Raw genomic sequence first — 22,924 nt, 5'->3', positions numbered from 1 at the left:
GCCATACTCACACTACATGTGACTCTGTTTCTGTCCTGGCATCAATTTCTACATTGTTCACAGGATTTCTAACCCAAGGATTCCAAGTGCAGACTCTAGAGCTGATTTACAGTAGGTTTATGTTCCACATTTGTTTCTAACCAGGGGAGTGAATTTGGGCAGATACTTAAGGAAGTCTTAGTTCCCACAAAATTATCTACCACAGAGAAAATTTTGCCTGAGATGACATATATAAAAGGCTTAGCACAATACTAGTACAGAACAAATGCTAGGTAAATGATAGCCATAATATTATGATCACTTATTTCTTTACATCACCCACCTTCATTTAAGCAGGGTTTCTGCAGAATATCAGAAACTGAACCGAGACAGAAAATATCTAAATAATTCAGGTCTAGAAAAAAAAAAAGATCTCTTCTGTAAACACACAGTCACGATGGATAATTTGATTTATTAGCCAATAAAGAAAAAACGCACAAGTGGGAGACATTGTTAGGAGCTATTATCGGTCTCCACTTTCTCCACCTAATCTGGGCTTTAATTTCTAGGTCCAAAGATAGCTCTTACCAGAGGAGACTGACCCACCGTTTTGTTTTCCTTTGAGATCTCACCTGGGCAGGTGCATGTACAAAAGACAGAGAGGAAAGAGACCAAGAGAGGTTAGAGAGGCCGAGGGAGTGGCCCATGGCCCTCTTAATCATTCATCATTCTTTACTTCCTTTTTTTTTTTTTTTTTTTTTTAAAAAAAAAAAAGAGGACTTGGCATCGTCCACCACCACATCCGCGGCAAGAGCTGCTACGCCTCCTCCCTGGCTCCCGCTTGCAATAGCCCAGCTCCCGCCGCACACATTTGCGGCTTCTGTGGACTCATTAGCAACCGATGCTTTTAGATTCTAGTCGCCTAATTTTGCCAAGGCGGCTAGAGGTCATCTGGGAAGTCTTTTGCCTCAAATCGCCCGGAATCAGAAGACCAACTCATTCCTCCTGCGGTGCTTTGGGAATCCGCGCGCTCCTCTGGTCTTGGTCCAGGCGCACAGGAAGCGCTCGGGGAGGACGCGGGTGACCAGGAGAAGGGAGGCGGGGGGGGGGGGAGGGGGGGTGCTGTGAAGGCGCCCCAGTGATTAACTTGGAGATCGAACCTGCAGACCAAGCGCAAAGTAGAAACTGAAAGTACACTGCCGGCTGATCCTACGGAAGTTATGGGAAAGGCAAAGCGCAGAGCCGGGCCCTGGTGTGTGCCGCCCCCCTTGGGATGGATGAAACAGCAGGCTCGGCGTGGGTAGGAGGAACCAGTGACAGAGACGGCCCTACCCGGCACGGACTCCCGGTAACTCCGCGGAAGACCAGGGTCCTGGGAGTGACTATGGGCGGTGAGAGCGTGCTCCTGCTGCAGTTGCGGTCATCATTACCACGCCCGCCTCCCGCAGACCATGTTCCATGGTAAGCGCTCCTCTCTCGGGCGCAGAAATTCGCGCGCCCGGCACTCCCGGGGACTCTGGGACGCGCTGCGGCGCCCCGCGCCCAGGCGCGTCCGGGAACAGCCTGGCCTTGCACTTTGGACCTGCGGAGAGCCGGGCTCTGCCCCGGGGCAGCCAGCGACCGCGCCCGAGTACCCTGGCCCATTGCCACTTGCACCTGGCAGGCTGCGTGGGAGCCTCGGTCCCCGACGCCGGCCCTCTGTCCCCGAGACCCGGCGCTGCAGCCTCCGCGCGGTTCAGAGGTGGCAGCCCGCGCCCAGATCCTGGGGTAGCAATGAGCTCCGTCCTTCTCCCCGAGCCAACGCCGCCGGCTGTCAACCGAATGCCCAACCCACCCAACCCCGGGCTCCTGGCCGCGCCGAGATACTCACCGGCGCCCCGGGATCTGCGAGGATGTGGGCTCTTGCAGCTCCAAGTCCTTAGAGAAGTGAAAGCGAAGCTCCCACGGGACACGCTTTTAAACCCCAAAGGGACAGGTCTCCGGAAAACCCCGTTTTCACCCACTTACTGAGGCCGGGAGTTTCCGACTGGGGCTGTACCGGTGTCTTTTGCTGGGAAACTAAGTGCTCCGGGCTGGCACTGAGAAGGGCCACTTTGGGTTTTGTTTTGTTTTGTCTTTTCTAAATGGGTGCTCCTTGACGGAGGCAGAATTAACAGGCATAATTCTACATTTTAGACACTTGCTCAGACCGAGTAGGATTTACTTGTGTGGAATACGAATTTAAAATGGGCAAGGACAGAGTTGAAGCGATGGCGTTAGCAGCCACATGGCTAGTATAGAGTCCAAAAGTTGACTGGGGGCGGGGGAGGTGTGTTGGGGGGCTTGGGGGGAAGGGAAATGTGCTTAGGGAGGGATTGCCTGAGGAAAATTCTGCAGTTTTACAGTAAATACTTCCTCTATCAAAAGGAGATGAATGGGGAGGGGGCCAGAATAGACAGGAGGTTGTTTTCCTGCTTGATGCCTTTCCTGGCTGCACCTTTAGATTGAGGTGAGGTGAAGGTGAGGTGAAGTCGCTCAGTCGTGTCCGACTCTTTGCGACCCCGTGGACTGTAACCTACTAGGCTTCTCCGTCCATGGGATTCTCCAGGCAAGAATACTGGAGTGGATTGCCATTTCCTTCTCCAGGGGAAATTCCCAACCCAGGGATCGAACCCGGGTCTCCCTCTTTGGAGGCAGACGCTTTAACCTCTGAGCCACCAGGGAAGCCGCACCTTTAGATTAGAAGAGCCTTTTGCCCACTCACAGGTATTCAAGCATCAAAAATTGACATAGCCCAGAAGTACCTGATCAGTAACAAAATAAAGGAGTAGGGTTTAGGGTGTAGAATTCTTCATGGGCCTCCTCTAGAAGTTTAATATAGAATTAGAAATTAGGTATATTCCTGTTTTCCTTACAATGCCCACAGAGCTCCTGCAATTGCTTCTTTCTGGATGGCTCCCAGTTCTGATCCTCCCATCACCTCTGATCTAGAGCAGAGAGGTAAAGCAAGAGGAGGAAGCTAAGGTGTCCATTACTGACAAGGAACCTCTGTTTCCTGAATATCTACACTAATCATGTAGCATAAGTTATCAGCAACCAAAATATTAGAATTCTAAACTCCTAATAATAATTACTCTGAGTGGCTATCTGCAGTTTGTTCCAATAGATTTCATTAGAGGTTTCATTACTTTTTATCCTTTCATTTGACACTTCTTTTGGAAGTTGAAGCAGTTGAGGACCTCCTATGTGGTCCTTGATGATTGTGCTCTCTAGTTTTGATAATTTAATTATTTGAGGACCCAAAAATGGAATAGTGGTACAAATGGAGAACTGAGGAAGATTAGAAAGCCTGAAGAAGTTTAAAGAGAATTACACAGGGCATCAAAACAATGCTGAAATACCTTAGACAAAAATGGAAGAGGTTACTTTGTAGGACCACCTTACATATTGATTTCTCTGTGATGTGAGATTTTTTTTTTTTTCTTCCTGGACCTGTGACACATAATCTAATGTAATAAAACCAAACAGTCAATGTCTTTTTTCCCCTGAAATAGGAGTACATGGTGCAATGTTTCCGAGCTTGGCCAAGGAAGCACCAGTGAGTTTCATGTGGAGAAAGATGGGGGTTTTGCACATTTCCCTTGAGGACACACATGCAGTTATTTTTATAGGAAGCAATGTAGCTCAGTGACTAAAAGCTTGGTTTCTAGACTTTTCAACCTGACAATCTTGGATTTGAATCCTGCCTCTTACAAAACTCATTTTATCTGGTGAAAAATTTAGGCCCCAGATTCTCCATCTGCCAAAATGTTTAGTAATTGATAGTACTTACCTCAAGAAATGGTTATGGGGTTAAATGAAATACTGTATATAGTATTATAGGGTGGCTTCAGAAATGTCTTTATCTGCTATTTATCATAGGACTTGTGGATAGAATTTATGATCCAATCAATATGTTTGTGGCAAATATTAGAATTGTTTGTGTGAACATAAAATTCATTTTAGAACCTTAAAAAGCTGGTTTTCATATATGGTTATTTCCTACTGTTTATTAACTTTTTATTTATTCACTTACTTGTTTATGCCAATTGCTCATACTAAAGACAAATCTTATATATTCAGATAATGTCTTTCATTCCATCCTGAATATCTGTTGACCGTGTCTTAAAAATCCCAGTGAAAATAGGTCTATGTAATGTGTACAGTAGACAGTCAATACACACTGATTGGTCTTTAACAGTAATGAAGATTAGATTTGAAGGATTGTAGAAACTAATTTGTTTACGTTCACTTTGACCCCATAACTTAAGCATCTGAGGATTCAATGTATTATTTGGCTTAATATAAAAACCAACAAGACTTTTTTAGACAGCTATCATTCTGGTTTAACCAAATTCCCTACTGAAAACAAATTCTCCAGTTTCAATCCCTTCAGGAAATCTAAAGAAAATTCCACAAGCCCAAGCTTGCTTTGCATTATTCTTTATGGTTTATCTTTTTTTGTAACCTAAGGGAAAGGTCAAGGTGAGGTGGGGGTGGGGGGGATAAGGTTGGTATTCTATGCATAATCTAAAAATAAAAGCAGAGTCCTTTCCTATTGTGACAACAATGTCAAAAGCAGGCTCAAACTAGGCAATATTAATATGTTAATCCTCCCTGGTGGCTCAGACGGTTAAGCGTCTGTCTACAATGTGGGAGACCCGGGTTCAGTCCCTGGGTTGGGAAGATCCCCTGGAGAAGGAAATGGCAATCCACTCCAGTACTATTGCTTGGAAAATCCCATGGACAGAGGAGCCTGGTAGGCTACAGCCCATGGGGTCGCAAAGAGTCGGACACAACTGAGCGACTTTACCTTTACCTTTACTCTCTATGTGGTATGGAGAAAAGACTTCAGTTGAAGGCAAGTCATTAATGAGAAATCTAGGAACCTCTGAGACCTGGGTTTGAAGCACTGGAATGTATTTGCAACATTGTCCATCAGGGGATTTCAAGTTTAAAGAGTTAATGTATTTGGATGGCTAAGTAGATTCTTAGAATTCAGGCTGGTGGCTCAGAGGTTAAAGCATCTGCCTCCAATGCGGGAGACCTGGGTTCAATCCCTGGGTTGGGAAAATCCCCTGGAGAAGGCAATGGCAACCCACTCCAGTATTCTTGCCTGGAGAATCCCCTGGATGGAGGAGCCTAGTAGGCTACAGTCCATGGGGTCGCAAAGAGTCGGACACTACTGAGCGACTTCACCTTCACCTTCACAAGTTGAAAGAGACATCAAGGGATCAGTTAATCTGAGGTTTTCATTTTACAAATTAGGGAAGTGAAGACTTTGAGATGCTCTGTCCTTTAAGTGGTCTCTTAACCCATTTCCCGGGACTTCCCTGGTGGCTCAGAGGTTAAAGCGTCTGTCTACAATGTGGGAGACCCGGGTTCAGTCCCTGGGTTGGGAAGATCCCCTGGAGAAGGAAATGGCAATCCACTCCAGTCCTATTGCTTGGAAAATCCCATGGACAGAGGAGCCTGGTAGGCTACAGCCCATGGGGTCGCAGAGTCGGACACGACTGAGCACCTTCACCCTTACCTTTAAGCCATTTCCACACCAAGACAAAGCCTCCAAGTCTCCCTCTGTACTTTGTGCTGCCCGAGGCTATCTAGAGCTGAGCTGCTGGTAGTGATTAAATTCCTGAGAAGTCGTGTCTGATTCTTTTGTGGCCCCGTGAACTGTAGTCTGCCAGGCTCCTCTGTCCATGGGATTTCCCAGGCAAGCATAACGGAATGAGTTGACATTTTCTTCTCCAGGGGATCTTCCCAACCCAGGGATTGAACCCATGTCTCTTGCATTGCAGATTCTTTACTGCCAAGCCACCAGGGAAACCCAGGGCTGACCTATTTAACAGTTTAAGTCACTCAGTCATGTCCGACTCTCTGTGACCCCATGGGGTGTAGCCCACCAGGCTCCTCCATCCATGGGATTCTCCGGGCAAGAATATTGGAGTGGGTTGCCATTTCCTTCTCCAGGGGATCTTCCTGACCCCGGGATCGAACCCAGGTCTCCCGCATTGCAAGCAGACGCTTTAACCTCTGAGCCACCAGGGAAGCCCATTTAACAACAATAGTGGCAACCAAAGACACTCTACAGATAAGGCAAATATTGTTTTAGAATTGCACAAAAGACTTAATTTCCTACTAAGTCATCATTTGAAAGCACTGATAAAATACCATCCAATGACCAAATGGATCAATGTGAATTTTGAGAGCACTCATTACTGAAATTTGGAATGAAGAGGGCACAATAAGTAGTGCTCAGAAAAAATAAAACTGCCTCCTAAATCGAAGTGTAAAATGTGGACCTTTAAAATAACATTTATGTACAATAGTAAAAATGTCTCCTTTTCATTCTAATATTTAATTATTTTATTATTACTCCTTTAAAGCTCATTTCAAGTTATATGGTGTATAAACTTTCCTTATCCTCTATTCCTCCTGAAGTATCCCTGCCAGACACCTTTAAGATGACAGAGAAAAGAAAAAGTTTGGCTCTGCACTATCTATACAAACCTAATTACAAAGTTAGGATGCTAAATAATTAGCAATTGATCATTGTTTGAGAATCTTCAGGTGGGAGAGACAATAGCAGAAGAAAGAGAGGTGGAGATAGATAATAGAACCTGGAGGTAGTTTTCATTTAGACCAAAATGATGACATGTTATAAAAAGATTATGGGTAGGCTTTCCTGGTGGCTCAGTGGTAAAGAATCTGCCTACTGATGCAGGAGACATGAGTTCAATCCCTGATCTGGGAAGATCCTACATGTCTCAGAGCAACTAAGCCTGTACACCACAGCTATTGAACCTGTGCCCCAGAGCCTGGGGACCACAACTACTAAAACCTGTATGCCCTAGATTTGGTGCTCTTCAACAAGAGAAGTCATGGCAATGAGAAACCCATGCTCCGCAACTACAGAAAAGCCCACGCAACAAGGAAAACCCAACACAACCAAAAATAAATAGATTATTTTCTAGAAAGATTATGGGTGTTTATGATCAAATCCCGATGAAGCAATCAGCTCATCAGGATTAGAATCCAGACCTGGCACCTACTATTTACGTTTAACAAAAAGATTAACTACCTGGTAGGACCCTTTGGATCTTTGGATCAGTAAGTATAAGGCACTGAACAGTGCTTGGTACATGACAGGTACTCAGTTAAAGGTAACTAGCATCATCATCCAGAGAAGGCAATGGCAACCCACTCCAGTGTTCTTACCTGGAAAATCCCAGGGACAGGGGAGCCTGATGGGCTGCCATCTATGGGGTCGCACAGAGTCGGACATGACTGAAGCGACTTAGCAGCAGCAGCAGCAGCAGCTGCATCATTAATCTCCTAAGTGAATTCTTGCTCATCATGCCTACAGAAACTTAGTGTCAGAGCTCTGAGTAGATCCTGCCTCTCATTTTGTTTTTCTTACCTTGTTAAATGTCAGTGACATATGAAGATTCGATGTGAGATTCATGTTTGTTCCTCTATCTGCTATCCAGTCGACATTCTCCATTATATGGTTCACTAACAGCACATAATTTAATGAGGAGAGCTACCCACTTTTGTATGACAGATAATATGTAACAGATTGTAACGTTATCAGGAAGTTTATGATATATTTGACAGTCTTTAGTTCCTTGGGTTCCAAGCAGCATTATTTGTAATCTTAATCAGGAGTAGGCATACATGTGAAATGTCTTGCACGCAACAAGAATAGTTAAAGTTCACTGGTGAAAGTCACAGGAAATATATTGTCATCAACACTCAATAGTTTACAGAAAGATTCAAGCAAGACACTCTGGCAAGCTTGTGAAGAAATAAAATAAGTCCCCATAAAACCAGATTTTAATGCCTCAAGGAATCCCTGGCTTTCTATCAGTGTATTACTATTCCCAAAAGTGATGTCATTTATAATTTTATCCCTTTTGATTAAAAAATGCCCCTAATTAAGAAGCCTTATTTAAAAACAGATATAGATAATTAGTTAACAGGGTATGAATTTATTTATTGTTTTCCTAACATGTCAAGAAGCTAAACAGGGCTGTGTTTGAAGAGAATGTGGGTCTCTGGGCATTTAGAAATAGAAGATACTGAAAAGATAAGGAGTATTATAATATAAATGTCAACTTTGTGCCAGTTCTAGGAAAGGTAAGGCTTCTAAGGTCCATTACTAAAAAGAAAGAATATAATCATAGTGCTGTACCATGGAGATAAACTTCCTGCAATGTTGCCTCCAGGAAACAGCTGGACACATGATCAGCCACCAAGTTTTACATAAATATACAGTCACGTGCCATCGATCATAAACTTTCAAGAATTTCTAATTTTTAACCTATAGTTTACCTGTTTTTCTGTCAATGGAGCAAAGAGACTTTGCTGTCATCACACCTGTTCTGCACTATCCCAAAGAGTTATATCTGAATTAAAATGAAAGAAACCTAGACTCTGAAATATTGTCTTACTTTGGCTATTACATAATACTGAACTTTGCAGTTTTTTCCTACACTCTGCAGAAGCAAGATACATTTTAAAAATTCTTAGAAATTAGTGGTCAGGCCAATTGAAACACTGCCATCATATGATATAACATGACTTAAAACATTTGGCTGATTCTTACTTACTGTTGAATTCAGTTTCTTTTAGGTATATCTTTGGAATTCCTCCCCTGATCCTTGTTCTGTTGCCAGTAGCATCATCTGATTGTGATATTAGCGGTAAAGACGGTGGAGCATATCAGAATGTTCTAATGGTCAGCATCGATGACTTGGTATGTGTTTGTTTTCCTCACATTTTAACTCATTGGCAAAATTTTATATGTACTGTTGGTATGCAGTTTTATACCTTAGTATTTACTTCTATTCTTTGAAAGACAGTGAAATAACTAAAGAATAAAACGAATGGGGGCTAACAGTATTTTTTTTAGAGTTGGCATCATTATATCCTTTAAAAAGATTTCTTTCCAAGATCCCAGACTCGTCAGTCCGAGTTCCCTTCACTACCAAAATTTTCCTGAACATAATTTAGCATAACTCTCTGCATCTCTTCACCTTCCATTGACAGTCCATATAAAAGCATTATATTGTGGGGCTTCCCTGGTGGTTCAGATGGTAAAACATCTGTCTGCAATGCTGGAGACCCAGGTTCGATCCCTGGGTCGGGAAGATCCCCTGGAGAAGGAAATGGTAACCCACTCCAGTACTCTTGCCTGGAAAATCCCATGGACAGAGGAACCTGGTAGGCTACAGTCCATGGGGTTGCCAAGAGTCGGACACGATTGACAGTACATATAAAAGCATTATATTAGAAGAAGGAAAATAACAGAATATAATGTTTAAAATGTATCATGAAGGGATTTCCCTGGCAGTCCAGTGGTAAGACTCCATGCTTCCACTACAAGGGAATGTGTTTGATCCCTGGTCAGGGAACTAAAACTGAAAAATTATCATGAAGAGAAAGAGATGGATAGTTATTTTATTTTATCTGAATGTGTGTATTGGCATATACTTAAGCATTTTATACATATATATATATATATAATTTGCTGTGGTATTTTTTACTTACTTTGGACATTTTTGAATAACAGCTATTATTCTTTAGGGTAGTTTTAGGTTTACAGAAAAGTTGAGGAGAATGTAGAGAATTCCCACATACCCACTCTCCCTCTGTACAATTTCCCCTGTAATTAACATCTTGCATTTCTGTGGTACATTAGTTACAATTGATGAACCAATATTGATACATTGTTATTAACTAAATCCCATAGTTGACATTAGTGTTTGCTTCTTGTGTTGCACAGTTTTATGGGTTCTGACAAATGGATAATATCCTGTATCCATCCTGACAGTATCATGTAAATAGTTTCACTATCCTTAAAATTCCCTGTGCTCCACTGATTCATACTTCCCTCCCTCCTCTCAACCCATGGCAACCACAGATCTGTTTACGGTCTCTGCGGTTAGCCTCTTAAAAATGTCATATAGTTAGAATCATGCAGTTTGTCGCTTTTTTAGACTGGATTCTTTGACTTAGCAATGTGTATTTAAGGTTCTTCCCTGCCTTTTTGTGGCTTGATAGCTCATTTCATTTTATTGTTGAATAAAATTCCATCGAATGGATGTACTATAGTTTGTTTCTCCATTCGCTGATTGAAGGATATGTCTTGGTTGCTTCTAATATTTGACAATTATGAATAAAGCTTCTACAAACATTCGTGTGCAGGGTTTTGTGTGGACATTCATTTTCAGCTCATTTGGATAAATTCCTAGGAGAATGATTGCTGGATCATATGGTAAGATTATGTTTAGCTTTGTATTAAACTGCCATGCTGTCTTCCAAAGTGACTGTACCATTTTGCATTCTTAACAGCAATGAATGAGAGCTCCTGTTGCCTTACATCCTTGCCAGCATTGGCTGTTGTCAGTGTCTTAAGTTATAGCCGTTCTAATAGATGTTTCATTGTACCTCACTGTATTTTTAATTAGCAGTTCCTTAATGTCATATGATGTTGAATATCCTTCACATACTATTGCCATCTGCATATCTTCATTGGTGAGGTATCAGAACTCACCTCCTACCTGACATCCTAACTATATTGAATCTTACTATCCATGATGATGGAATATCCTTCTATTTATTATTTCTTTTATCAGAGTTTTGTGCTTTTCCTCATACCAGTCTTGTTCATATTTTGTTAGAACTATACTTAAGCACAGGATATTGTATTTTGGGTAGTTTTGTAAAGTGTTGTGTTTTGAATTTCAAGTTCCAATTATTCAATGCAGGTATATAGGAGAGCAATTGACTTTTGTATATAACCTTGTATCCTCAAACCTTGCTAGAACTGCTTTTAGTTCCAGGAGGTGGTATTGGTATTGTTGCTATTCTTTGGGATTTTCAACAGAGACAAATAATTCATTGACCAAAATTATATTTTTTACAGTTTAAGAGTTATAATAATGTAATAGGATGTGTTGATTTAACAGTAATCAGTACTTGAAACCCCAAATGACAAAGCAAACTCTCTTTCATGTTCATAAGATGGAAATAATTGTCTAATATTTCCCTTCCTTCGACTCAATCTTTCTCTGCATACTCATACTGAAGGGGCACAACTCCTTGAGAAATCAGTGTCTCACCTCTTGGGGGGATACAGGAAACTCAAGATGCTATATAACTGTATGCTGTACCACTTCAATATATAGAACGGCTGATGAAAAATGCGCACTAAATAGTAATTGCCCAGTTTTTCATTTCATGAATGGAGGGCATTTTCTGCATTAAATTATGCTACTAAATTAATATTTTGAGTCAAGAAATGGATTTTACTCTTTACTAACTTCCAAAAAGATTATTTATTTATTCATTTTAATTTTTGGTCATACTGGGTCTTCATTACTGCCTGTAGGCTTTCTCTAGTTGCAGTGAGCAAGGGCTTCTCATTACAGTGGCTTTTCTCGTTGCTGAGCACAGGTTCTAGGGCATGGGGGTTTCAATAACTGTGGTGCAGGCACTTAGTGGAATCTTCCTGGATCAGAGAGACCGAACCCATGTCCCCTGCATTGGTGGAGGAGAGTCCCTTTACTTAATCACTTTCATTTCACAAAGGAAAATTCTGAGGCTCAGGGTCACCGTTATGTGGCAGAGCCAGGATCTGAGCTTCTGCTGTTCACCAGCACACTCTCCTGCCTTCCAGGAGCAATCACTGTGTCATTATATGCATTCAGCCAACACTTATGTGGAGCCTGTTATATTCCAGTTACTATAGAAAACCCTGTTGTGTGGTGGGGAGATGGGGGTGTGGGGGTAGATGCAAAAATAGCCCAGATACAGACCTGTCTTTTAAGGAGTTTACATTTGGTGATGGTTAAGTCTTGGTGTGAAGAATGCAAGTTGCAGCTTGAAAAGGAGTGGCTGCCATACTCTCATTTTAAACAAACTGGTTGTGAGTCAGATTTGGAAACAAAGAAATACAAACTGTGTGCTAGGAGGACCTCAATAGATCAGCTTGACACCAGGAAAGAAACCATACTGTGGGTTAATATGCTGATCTCCAGACCTTTTGAACAGTACACCATTTAGTAAAACTGTCTTAAGCCTGCACTCCCAGTATACATTTACTTACATGTTATAGTATTTACATAGTAATTGTATACATGTTAGTAATGATATATTCCAAACAATAAAAATTTACAAAAGATGAAGAAAAAATGTAGATAGAATTCCTAAAACTATTCCTTCCATGCTTGCAGTGGATTCTCCATTGTAGACTCTACTTTGAAAAGACCTCTAACATAGTGGTAGACACAAGTGTGTCTATAACAAGATTGTGAGTTATCTTGATGTGATGTTATTTAGACATAAACAAAAGTCAACAGTGATTTGGTCATAAAATAACATTTAATTTCAATGCAAATTTTGAGAATTTACTGTGTACAACATAAGTCATTAGAAAATAAGATAGCCCTTGTTCTTCTATAATTTATGAGGATAAGGTAAACACATGTTACTGTAATAGAAAGTAATGAGTAGTGCATTACAAAGTGGTTTCATACACATTATTTGAGCTTCATAATATCTCTATGAGATGATAATAATAATAATCAGTTCAGTTCAGTTGCTCAGTCATGTCCAACTCTTTGTGACTCCATGGACTGCAGCATGCCAGGCTTCCCTGTCCATCACCAACTCCCAGACCCTGCTCAAACTCATGTCCATCGAGTTGGTGATGCCACCCAATTGTCTTATCCTCTGTTAGTTATAATAATAAGAATAACACAAATTCAGGGTTTACTATGTGCCAGCACTGCTCTGACCACTTTCCATGTAATAATTATATAATTCTAATATAATAATTAGATAATTCCATGTAATGAGGAAAGTGAGACCTGAACCACATAGCTGGCAAGTGGCAAAGCTGGAATTCAAATCCAAACAGTCTAGTTCCAGAAAAAGTCCTCATTTTGATGAGGCAAAGCAGGCAATAGCCTGTTGTTGTTGTTGCTGTTGTTTTGGTGGGGGTGGGGAACACATGATAGAGAGTTATGGTAATAACATAATGAAAGAAGGGTGTCAGGAACACTAAGATGATAACTGATCTGGTTGTATTGTAGGGAAAGGTGAAGGGGAGCTGGACAGACATTTTGAATACATCTGGATGTAAATAGAAATGATGGAAGCCATGACATAGAATCCATACAAGGTTCAGGGTAAGGGTGAGAGACTCATTTTTCTACTTGGCTCAGAAGGAATGGAAAGTTCATAATAAATAATAAAGGTCCTTTTTCTATATGGTCCACTAAGTAAGGAATTTAGATTCCTAAAACTAGGATGTCTAAGTTAAATAGAATCAGCACTTTAAGCTCCTTAATTCATATTACCTAATTCTTTTCCAAAAAGGGCCCACAAATTTACAGTTCTTACAGCAATATATGAGGTCATCATTTTTGTCAGCATTGAGTATTTTTATTTTTGATAGTATCTAGCAGGGCAATAGAGAAACAATTTGTTTTGATTTACATTTCTTTGATTGCTTGTGACATTGACTGTTTTTTTTAACCTGTATTCATCCTTTATGTTTTTATTTTGCATTGAGATAAAATACAAAGTACTGTTAAAGTGTACAGTTTAAGTATAGTCACAAGTTGTGCAGTCCTCACCATTATCTACTTCCAGAACATTTCATCACCTCAAAGAATGATAAAACCATTAGCAATAGTTTTCCATTAGTCATCACTAGACTCTGGTAGCTACTAATTTACCTTCTGTTTCTATGGATCTGCATTTTCTCCATGAGTCATACAAATGGAAACATACAATTTGGAGCCTTTTGTATTGGACTTCACTTACCATAATGTTTTCAAGCTTAACCCATAGTATAGCATGAATCAGTACTTCATTTCTTCTTATAGATTAATAAACTGTTGAATGGATATACTGTATTTCTGTTTATCCATTCATCAGTTGAGTGGATAATTTTTTCCACTGTTTGGTTATTGTGAGTAATGTTTCTTCACATCTTGGTTATACAAGCTTTTGTGGAATACTCTTTGATATACACCTACAAATGGAATTTCTGGGTCATATGGTAACTCTGTGCTTAACTTTTTGAAGAAATGCCAAACTATTTCTCAAGTGACTGCACCATTTTACACTCACATCGGCAGTATTTGAGGATTCCAATTTTCCTTGCTGTCTGACTTTTTTATTATAGTCATCCTAGTGGCTGTGAAGTGGTATGTCGTTGTTCCTTTGATCTATATTTCACTGATGACTAATGAGGTCAAGCATCTTTTCAGTATTGACCATGCTTCTTGGCCATTTGTGTATCTTCTTTGAAGAAATTTTTTTCAAATGTTTTTGCTCACTTTTAATTATGTTGTGTTTTGTTTGGCTGTGAGAGTTTTTAAAATATATTCTGGATACTAGATGTTATCAGATGTGCAATTTGCAAATATTTTCCCCCATTCTTTGCATTTATTTTCCTTTCTTTATGGTATCTTTTATAGCACGAAAGTTTACCTTGATGAAGTTCAACTTATTTATTCTTTCTTTTTTGGTAATGCCTTTGGTAGCATAGTTAAACTATTACCTAATCCAAGATCACAAAGATTCACATTTATGTTTTTTCTAAGAATTTTATAGTTTTAGTTCATATTTAGGTCTTTGATCTGTTTTTAGTTAATTTTTGTATATGATATGAGCTAGGGAGTCCAATTTTATTTTTTTCCAGTTGTTCTGCCCCTTTTGTTGAAAAGACTATTTTCTCCCATTGAATTGTCTTAGCACCTTCATTGAAAATCAGTTGTATTAACATGTATAGGTATACTTTAAATTTCTAATTCCATCCCATTGCTTATATGCCCATCTTTATGTCAATACCACACAGTCTTGATGACTGTAGCACAGTAGTTAGTTTTAAAATTGGAAGTGTGAGTCTCCAACTATGTTCTTTTTTGAGACTGTTTTGGCTCTTATGGATCCTCATCACTTATTTAAGTCTGTTGTTGATATTTATTCTACTTTTCTAGGGATTCTGTTGTTTAAAAGCTTTAGAATTTAAATGTAGTACAAAACTCTGGTGATGCCATCCCTCTGTGCAATAATTATACAGCATAACTCCACACACCTGTAATCATGGCCATGTCAGTGGTATGGACAGAGGAGATGACAATGGACAGGATGGAGACTGGTTTAAAAATATCTTCTTCCTTATAGCCCTCAAGATCCTTTGCCATTCTCCTACTGGCTATCATTTGGTAAGAGATCATTATATAAATATGACAACTTTATGACTAGCATTATTTGTTGAAAACATTTCCCAGTTTACATTTACTCTTTATCTTTTTTTTTGATATACAGATTTTATTTTATGTAGCCACATCTATAAAAATAGGATTACCTGTAAATTAGGATATAATATGGGCACCAAAGTGGAAGCTGCCATCTCACATTTTAAGGAGAGAAGACAATCAAGTCTTCACGGAACACTTGACTTTTTTTCTCCTGATTTTTTTTTTTTAAAGACAACTTTTTAGAGCAGCTTTAGGTTTACAACAAAACTGAGAAGGAGGTACATTTTTCTTATGTACCCAATCCTCCCACCTATATATATAGCCTCCCTTATTATCAACACCATTCACTTTTTATGAAATACAACTTTTATGAAGGATGTACCTACATATTGACTCATCATAATTGCCCAAAGTCCACAATTTCCCCCAGGGTTCACACTTGTGTGGTACATTCTATGGATGTGGAGGAAGCATAATGGCATATATCCATCACTGTAATATCATACAGAGTATTTTCACTTTTCTAAAAGTCCTTTATGCACTGCCTATTTATCCTTCCTCCCCCACCAACCTCTTTCAACCACTCATCTTTATATTGTTTCCTTTGCTTTGCCATTTTGAGCTTTATGCCATCTTTCCCAATCTATATACCTTTTATTTCCTTGCCTTATTGCATTAACAAGGACTTATTGAATAAGCAAGGACTTTCAATACAATTTTGAAAAGAAGTGGTATGACGGGCCATCCTTGCTTTTTACCTGATCTTTGTGGGAAAACTTCGAATGCCTCACTGCTAAGTAAGACATTATCATTGTTGTTGTTTAGTCGCTAAGTCATGTCTGACTCTAGCAAACCCCATGGACTGTAGCTAACCAGATTCCTCTGGCCATGGGGTTTTCCAGGCAAGGATACTGGAGCTGGTTGCCATTTCCTTTTCCAGGGGATCTTCACCACCAAGGGACCAAACCTGCATATCCTGCATTGCAGGTGGATTCTTTAATCTGCTGAGCCACCAGGGAAGCAAGCAAGCCATCAGCTGTAGTATTTTTGTGTAGTCTTTATCAAGGTGAGGAAGTTCCCTCTTTTCCTAGTATATTGAGAGTTTTTTTCTCATGAATGGGTATTAGATTTTGTCAAATGCTTTTTTTGCATCAAGTGATATGATCATGTGATAAAAAAAAAGAAGAAACTGTACTGATGTGGTAGATTAAATTAATTGATTTTCCACTGTTGAATCAGCCTTGTATGCTTGGAATTGACCCCTCTTGGTTGTGGTATATAATTCTTTTTGTATTTTACTAGATTTGATATACTAATATTTTGTAGAGGATTTTTGCATCTGTGTTGATGGAAGAATCTGGCCTGTAGTTTTCTTTTCTTTTTTTCCCCCCCTTTTTCTTGTCTTTTTCTGGTTTTGGTGTTAAAGTAATGGTATTCTCATAGACTGACTTAGGATGTGTTCCCTCTCCTCTGTCCTCTAAAAGAGATTGTAGAGAATTGGTCTAATTTCTTTCTTAAGTGTTTGTTAGAATTTATCAGTAAACCCATCTGGACTTGGTGTTTCCTGGCTTGGAATGTTATTAATTACTGATTCAGTTTCTTCAATAGACATAGGCATATTCAGATCATCTATTTCTTCTTGTGAGTTTTGGTCATACATAATTCTTTTTCTGTTTTATATTATTTTTTAGAACTTCTTATTTTGAACTGGGGTATAGCCAATCAATCATGTTGTGATAGTTTCAGGTGAAGAGCACAGGGACTCAGCCACACAAATACATGTATCCCCAAACGCCTCCTCTCCCATCCCGGCTGACACATAACATTGAGCAGAGTTTCATGTGCTATACAATAGGTCCTTTTTGGTTATCTATTTTAAAAATATCAGGGTCACAAATAATTCTTGAATGTTAAAACACATGTAGGTTTTACCAAAAGGAATAGAACATGCTTGGGGGGCTTCTCTACGGAGGGGATGGATTACCTTGCAAATGAATATAATTAAGAAATCAATTGCATGGTGTTGTTGGATTGTAGGATGTAAGACAAGAACCAAATCCTCAGAGAAAGCCTGGACCACTGAGTGCTGGGTTCATTATACAAAGGAGTTTGGACCTCTTTTCTAAGCATTCTGAAGTCCTTGGGGAATTTGGAGGGGAATAAAAGACACTGAATATAAGCACCACAAGAATAGAGATCTTTGTCTTTTGTACTCATGGCTATTCCCTGAAGGCCTAAAACTCTCAATAAATACTTGATGAATGAATGGAGAATGAAATAACATCATCAGATTTATATCTTATAATTTTTTTCTGGCAATGTAGATAATTTGCAGGTTAGCATGGAAAGCAAGGAGAGAGTGTGGAACAACTTCAGAGAACTTTAGATAAAATTGTTGATGATTGTGGAGCAACACAGTGATTTGTAACTTTAAGGTACTTGAGATGAACTGAAAGGATTGTTAAAACATAGAGTGCTGGACCTACTCCCAGAGACTTTTTAAGGAATTTTGATCTGCGAATTCCACTGGATAACTTCATTATGTCCTTGCCTTGTATGGAAAAATTTATAAACTTAAAGGAAAAATTAGAATAGTACCCTGATATCAGTCTGGTACTTAAATTCTATTGCCTCAGATCTTGAAAGGCATATTTTGCTCTGTGGGTATCAGGTCCTATGAAGTTTGTTTCTTTTTCAGTGTTTAATTCAACCACAGTAACAAAAATAAGTAAATAAACAACACCACATCATAAATTCAATTAGCTATTATTTTAAGCTTCCCTGGTGGCTCAGATGGTAAAGAATCTGCCTGCAATACAGGAGAAATACATTTGATTCCTGGGGTCAGAAGGAAATGGCCACCCACTCCAGTATTCTTGCCTGGAGAATCCCATGGACAGAGGAGCCTTTTGGGCAACAGTCCATGGGGTCGCAAAGAATCAGACATGACTAAGTAACTAACACTTCCTTCCTCATTTTATTTTAGCATCCATGATTAAGCATCTATTTTATGGATAAATCAAACAATCTTCTGCAGCAAGAAAAAATATCCTTTCATTGATAGCCTTGAGTAGATTGCTTTTCAGTGAATTTGCATTGCAGTGAAGTTCAAGGGACACTGAGTGAAGGATCAGAAGACCTAAATGTGTTACTGGCTTTATTATTAGCAAGCATTGTGATCTTGGAGGGCTTCCCTGATAGCTCAGTATGTACCGAATCCGCCTGCAATTCAGGAGACCCCAGTTCAATCTTGGACACCTCATTTAACCACTTGGGTACTTTTCAATCCCCCACAAACTATGAACACTGAATTATCTCTGAGGTCCATCATAGTGCCCGAACTTTTTGAAACAGGGAACAAAAACCACATTTTAGTTTCTTCTTTCTTTTCTTCCCTTCCTTTATTACTGGCCTGAACAATTGATTGTTTTCCTCCTTTTATAAACATGTATCAATCTTCTACTGTATGGAACGTTCTGTGTCAAACATTATACCTCTAAATTAATAATATTAGTAATAATTAATAAGCTATCTGTCTCTAATCTACATATAATCAAGGACTGGAGTGAAATGTATTCAGCAATTTATAAAGCAATAAATAAACCATATTGGAGAAGAAAAGATGATCCTTTCCCCATTGACTAGTCCTAGTACTCTTGTAAAAAGCCAATCAGTTGATCACATGTGTGGCTTACATTTCATTCACAGATATGTATTTATGCTGGGCCAGTACCAGACTTTTATTACCGTTGCTTTGGAGTAAGTTTTGAAAGCAGAAAGTGTGACTCCTTCTGGTTTGTCTTTCTTTTAGACAGTTTTGACTGTTCAGTCCCTTGCAATTTCATATGAATTTTAGAATCTGCTCATTAATTTCTGAGAAGTAGTCAGTTGGGATTCTGCTAGGGACTTTGCTGCACCTATAAATCAATTTAATACATAATGATGCCTCTGACCCATGAATATGGGATGTTTCCCATTTATTTAGATCTTTAATTTCTTTTAACAATGTTTTGTAGTTTTGAGGCTGTAAGTTTTAAACCTATTTTGTTAAAAATTATTTCTCAGTACTTTATGTATCTTTGATGCTATTATAAATGAGATTGTTCTCTTAATTTTATTTAAAAATTATCTGTGAGTCTTAACTGTGCTTCTTATAACTAAGTTTTTGTCTTAGTTCCTCATACAACACTATAGGTATCGATATTTTAAGGACAGTTTGATTCATCTTTGCATTGCACAGAATGCCAGCAAAAGTATCTTTCACATTGTAGTTTTTCATATAAATAATAATATGAATTGTAATAATATATTGGGTTGACCAAAAAGTTCAGATTTTTCATAAGATGTTACAGAAAAACCCAAATGAACTTTTTGGCCAACCTTATATAATACATAAATTATGAACTGTAAGTCAACACCATAAGTTAATGGAAACTCAGAACTTGCTTCAAATATGCTAAGAAGTCTTTTTTCTTGACCACCTGTTTGTTTAAAAATTTCTTATGAATCAAATGTCAAGTATTTTTCTGATATCCAGTATAAGCTAGTTTTTTACATTATACAGCATTAGTTTATCCATTAAAAAATTGTTTTGCCTAAACATGACTCATATGATTGAATGATGTGACTCTTAGTCACCAGAACAGCATCTGTTTAAAAATATAAAGGCTGCTAAATATGGCCAAATACTTTCTAGGAATGATTCAGTCTAACTGCAGCCATATAAAGGACTGTCCTTTAAATTATTAAATTATATAATCTAATGACTAATAATTAGCTTTTATCATTTCTAATATCATTAACACTGTCTCTGTCTCTATTCCAGAGGCCCTCACAGATTTAAATTTCATAGATAACTCTCAAATCTACCCTCAAGTCTGCACCTATCTCATGAACTTTAGAATCATTCAATTCAAACACCATAGAAATCTCCACCGGGATATTCTGTGACACAGTGGAAGACTAATTATCATTACTTTTAGCTGCTCCCCCTTCTACATTCTCTGTCTTAGGGAACAGCATTTGCTCAATTATTTAGTCATCAAAGCCTGGAATCACTTTTAAGACCTTTGCTCCTTCATCTCATCCATCATTAAATTCTAGAGAGTAGTATATCTCCGTAACACCTGTAAAAGTCAAGTCAGTCACTCTATGATTTCCACTATCTTAGTCTTAGTTCAGGGCTTTCCTGGTGGCTCAGATAGGAAAGAATCCACCTGTAATACAGGAGACCTGGGTTAAATCCCTGGGTTGGGAAAATCCTCTGGAGGAGGGCATGGCAACCCACTCTAGTATTCTGGCCTCGAGAATCCCCAAGAAGACAGGAGCTACAGTCCATGGGGTCGCAAAGAGTCAGACAGGACTGAATGACTAAGCACAGCACAGTCCTTGCACTACTTCTACAGCATTCAGGTGGGCCCCTGGCTCATCTCACCACCCTTTGCGTGCCTCCATCTTCTTCACTGCCATTTGAGTTATCTTTCCAAAATTCAAATCTCTCTCCTTTTCAAAAACCTTAATTTTTTAAAGTCTCACTCCCCTAATACCAATCCTACAATTGATTGGTTTGCTAACAGAAGTAGCTAAGAAAATAAATGATCAAATTCTAGTCAAATATTACTTTAGAAATAGTCCAAATAGATTATGTTTGCTTGCATGCTAAGTGGTTTCAGTTGTGTGTGACTCTCTGCAGCCCCATGGACTGTAGCCCACCAGGCTCCTCTGTTCATGGGATTCCCCTGGCAAGAATACTGGAGTCGGTTGCCATTCCCTTCTCCAGGGGATCTTCCAACCCAGGGGTCCAACTTGCATCTCTGGTGTCTCCTGCATTGTCAGTTGGGTTCTTTACCACTAACACCACCTGAGAAGCCCACATTATGTTTAAATAACTATAATTAACAGAGAAGCTATTTAAATTAACTAAAGTAAAAATTAAAGTAGGTCTTTATTAATTGAGTTATTCTAGAAGATAAAAAAAAAATTCCTGTGTATATAATTTAGCAGCAGGACTGAATCTGTTACAATTTAACAGGAAAAGTAAACTTTTAAGAAGTAAGTTATTTTTTGTTTTATTAATGACTTTTTAAAGTTGTAAAGATGATATAAAAATATACCAATTAGAGAGGGACAGTTAGAAGTTTGGGGTTGACATATATATACTGCTCTATTTAAAATGCAAAACCAGCAAGGACCTACAGCATAGCACAGAGAACTCTGCTCAATATTATGTAACAACCCAAATGGGAAAAGAATTTGAAAAATCATAGATATGTGTGTGTGTGTGTGTATGTGTGTGTTAGTCACTTAGTTGTGTCTGTGAACCCATGGACTGTAGCCCACCAGGCTCCTCTGTCCATGGAATTCTCCAGGCAAGAATACCAGAGTGGGTTGCCATTTCCTTCTCTGGGAGATCTTCCTGACCCAGGAATCGAACCCAGGTTTCCTGCATTGCAGGTAGATTCTTTACCAGCTGAGCAATAGGGGAAGTATAGATACATGTATATGTATAACTGAATCACTTTGCTGTACATCAGAAACTAACACATTGTTAATCAACTATACTCCAATATGAAATAAAAGTAAAATAAAATACATCAATTAAAAGACTCTTTGAGTAGATAGAAAAAAAAAATGAAACCCAACTATATATTGTCTACAAGAAACCCACTTTAAATGGGTAAAGACACAGATTAAAAGTGAAAAGATGGAGAATGATATGTCAACACTAATCAAAAGAAAGCTGAAGCAGCTATATTCATTTCAGACAAAGCAGATTTCAGAGCAAGGAATATTCTCAGGAATAAACAGGGCATTACATAATAATTAAGGGGTCAGTTCTCCAAGATAACATATTGATTCTTAATGTGATTGTGCCTAACGGCTGCATTGAAACCTTGGGAGCAAAAACTGATAAAATGCAAGAAGAAATAGATATATCCACCATTATAACTGGAGATTTCAAAACCTCTGTAGCACTAACGGACAGATTCAGCAAGCAGAAAATCAGTAAGCATATAATTGAACTAAAAGCATAGAAAACTAACCAAACCTAATTGATATTTGTAAAATATTAATAATTCATTCAACAACAACACAATACACATTAAATGGAAGCTAACATGGGATTTTCAATAGGGTTGAAGACATTTTGAGTCAAAAAATACACCTTAACAAGTTTTTTACAAATAAAAATGATGAAAACTATGCCGTCAAACCAAAATGTAATTAAACTGAAAATAAATAACAGAAACAGAGATGGCAAGTACCCAAATATTCAGAGATTAAGAAATATACTTTTAGATAGCACATGAATCAAAGAAGAGATCACAAGAGAAATTTTAAAATATTTTAATCTTAATGAAAAGAAAATACAGATTAATGAACTGTGTGGGGCACAGTAAAAACAATGCCTAGAGCACTGAATGCTAATATAGAAAGAAGAAAGATACAAGATAATCCTCTAAGCTTTCATATTAGGAAAATAGAAGAGAGAGAACAAACACAAATAGCATATGATATCACATACATGGACTTTTAAAAAAGGGTACAAATGAACTTATTTACAAAACAGAAATAGAATCATGGATGCAGAAAACAAACTCTGGCTATCAGGAGATGGGGTGGGGGGATAAATTGAGAGACTGGGA

General features: G+C 38.8%; 1 protein-coding gene across 5 annotated transcripts in view; it reads left to right on the top strand.

Annotated features, from left to right (window-relative positions):
* Positions 1-1,333: 1,333 nt before the first annotated feature.
* The window catches only part of IL7 (interleukin 7), a 59,162-nt gene continuing 37,571 nt past the window's right edge, over positions 1,334-22,924 (top strand). For 4 of the 5 annotated variants that reach the window (XM_068983982.1, XM_068983981.1, XM_068983980.1 and 1 more), the window contains exons 1-2: positions 1,334-1,440; positions 8,622-8,761. In XM_068983982.1, coding sequence (XP_068840083.1) covers positions 1,431-1,440; positions 8,622-8,761 — 150 coding nt within the window. In that variant the 5' untranslated portion in view covers positions 1,334-1,430. The remainder of the gene's footprint in view (positions 1,441-8,621; positions 8,762-22,924) is intronic. The other variant, XM_068983977.1, reaches the window with a different exon arrangement.

Source organism: Capricornis sumatraensis, chromosome 11 (assembly GCF_032405125.1).
Source record: "Capricornis sumatraensis isolate serow.1 chromosome 11, serow.2, whole genome shotgun sequence".
Taxonomy (NCBI): Eukaryota; Metazoa; Chordata; class Mammalia; order Artiodactyla; family Bovidae; genus Capricornis; species Capricornis sumatraensis.
The sequence above is the reverse complement of the archived record's forward strand: the minus strand, read 5'-3'. Positions and strand labels throughout refer to the sequence as shown.